The sequence below is a fragment of the Drosophila bipectinata genome, chromosome XL, assembly GCF_030179905.1.
Source record: "Drosophila bipectinata strain 14024-0381.07 chromosome XL, DbipHiC1v2, whole genome shotgun sequence".
NCBI classification, from domain to species: Eukaryota; Metazoa; Arthropoda; class Insecta; order Diptera; family Drosophilidae; genus Drosophila; species Drosophila bipectinata.
The window spans coordinates 2214084-2215267 of record NC_091734.1 but is presented as its reverse complement, the minus strand read 5'-3'; the positions used below and the strand labels follow the sequence as shown (position 1 = coordinate 2215267).

General features: G+C 40.5%; 1 protein-coding gene across 1 annotated transcript; it reads right to left on the bottom strand.

The window, feature by feature from the left end:
* Window positions 1-281: 281 nt before the first annotated feature.
* LOC108118963 (uncharacterized) lies at window positions 282-1184 on the bottom strand. Its single transcript, XM_017231916.3, has one exon. It carries the CDS (start codon window positions 1018-1020, stop codon window positions 487-489), a length of 534 nt encoding a protein of 177 aa, XP_017087405.2. The 5' UTR covers window positions 1021-1184; the 3' UTR covers window positions 282-486.

The window sequence follows — 1184 nt, the reverse complement described above, 5'->3', positions numbered from 1 at the left end:
TAAATTAATTTTTTCATACTCTAAAAAAGTGGGAAAGAAAGTTCCTCTTTTTAGAAATTATTGCAGACTTTGAAAGTCTATAATTTGCAGACTTCCTATTATATTCTATATTATATATTACCTACCATTTTCTATAAAAAGTGATACAATATCATAGAGCTGATACTAATCTTTTTTTATGAAAGAAACTATTTTATTTTTTCCCAAACGACTTAAAACTTTACAAAAACGTCTTACTAACTAAAATCTTAATAAATGAAACAACATTTTCTTAAAGATCTAATTTTTATTATAATATAATTCTACGAATTAAAGCCTTTAAAAACTACAACATATTTTTTCGAATTTTAAAAAAGAAAACCCTTATATTTGGTTCTCTGTACACAAAATCTTTTGTTACTCAAGGCTGGCGGATGCCTCTATGTCGGCTGCCGTTGGCTAATGAAATTTCGCTCCAAAAAACAGTCACGCTGCGAGGTAGTGGCTTTAGTTCGGAAAGAATCGCTTCAGCAGGTCCCTCCATATTATTTTGGTGGTGATCAGCAGGGGATCCCCATCCTTGGCCAGCACGTCCGGATTGGGGCTACTCTGGCGATAGAAGTGCGGCGGCAAGAGCTTCCCTTTGCCCATGACTGTCAGATGGTGGGCCATAAAGGCATCTGGGTATGGGTTGCGACGATTAGCGTTGCCATTTCTTGGCAAGATCTCGAACAATTCCCTGGCGGGCTTTCTCCAAATCTTGGTGGGAGGTGGCGGGAGCTTGTTCTGCAATAGCTGCTCCTCGAGAGCGGTGAGTCTCTTGGGGGCCGGCACCCAAATGAAGTGACGGGTCTGGAGGACGTCCTGCCAGTGCATGCGATTGGCACGGCATATTTGGCCAATGCTGGTGTCGTACCTCAAGGCCAGCCGGGTCATAGTGTCATCGCTGGAAACGTGATGACGAACCCAGCCCTCCAACTCGCCACCACAGATATTGGGTGCATTACCCAAACAGGACCTTTCATTTTCCACGCTATTCATGGCTTTAATTTGTCTTTATGATCACAAATTTGTTTTTTTGGGCCGTTTTGGGAAAAATTTTGTACAATTTTTGTAAAATTTTTGGAAAAATTTTGTAAAAATAGGAACCTCACAAGATAGTGAGTACGTCGTGTAGTATGTCTCGGATTTTTCTCTGATGGCTA

What these genes read in the sequence shown, in the direction of transcription:
- LOC108118963 (XM_017231916.3), bottom strand. Translation starts at nt 1,020, where the DNA reads ATGAATAGCGTGGAAAATGAAAGGTCCTGTTTGGGTAATGCACCCAAT.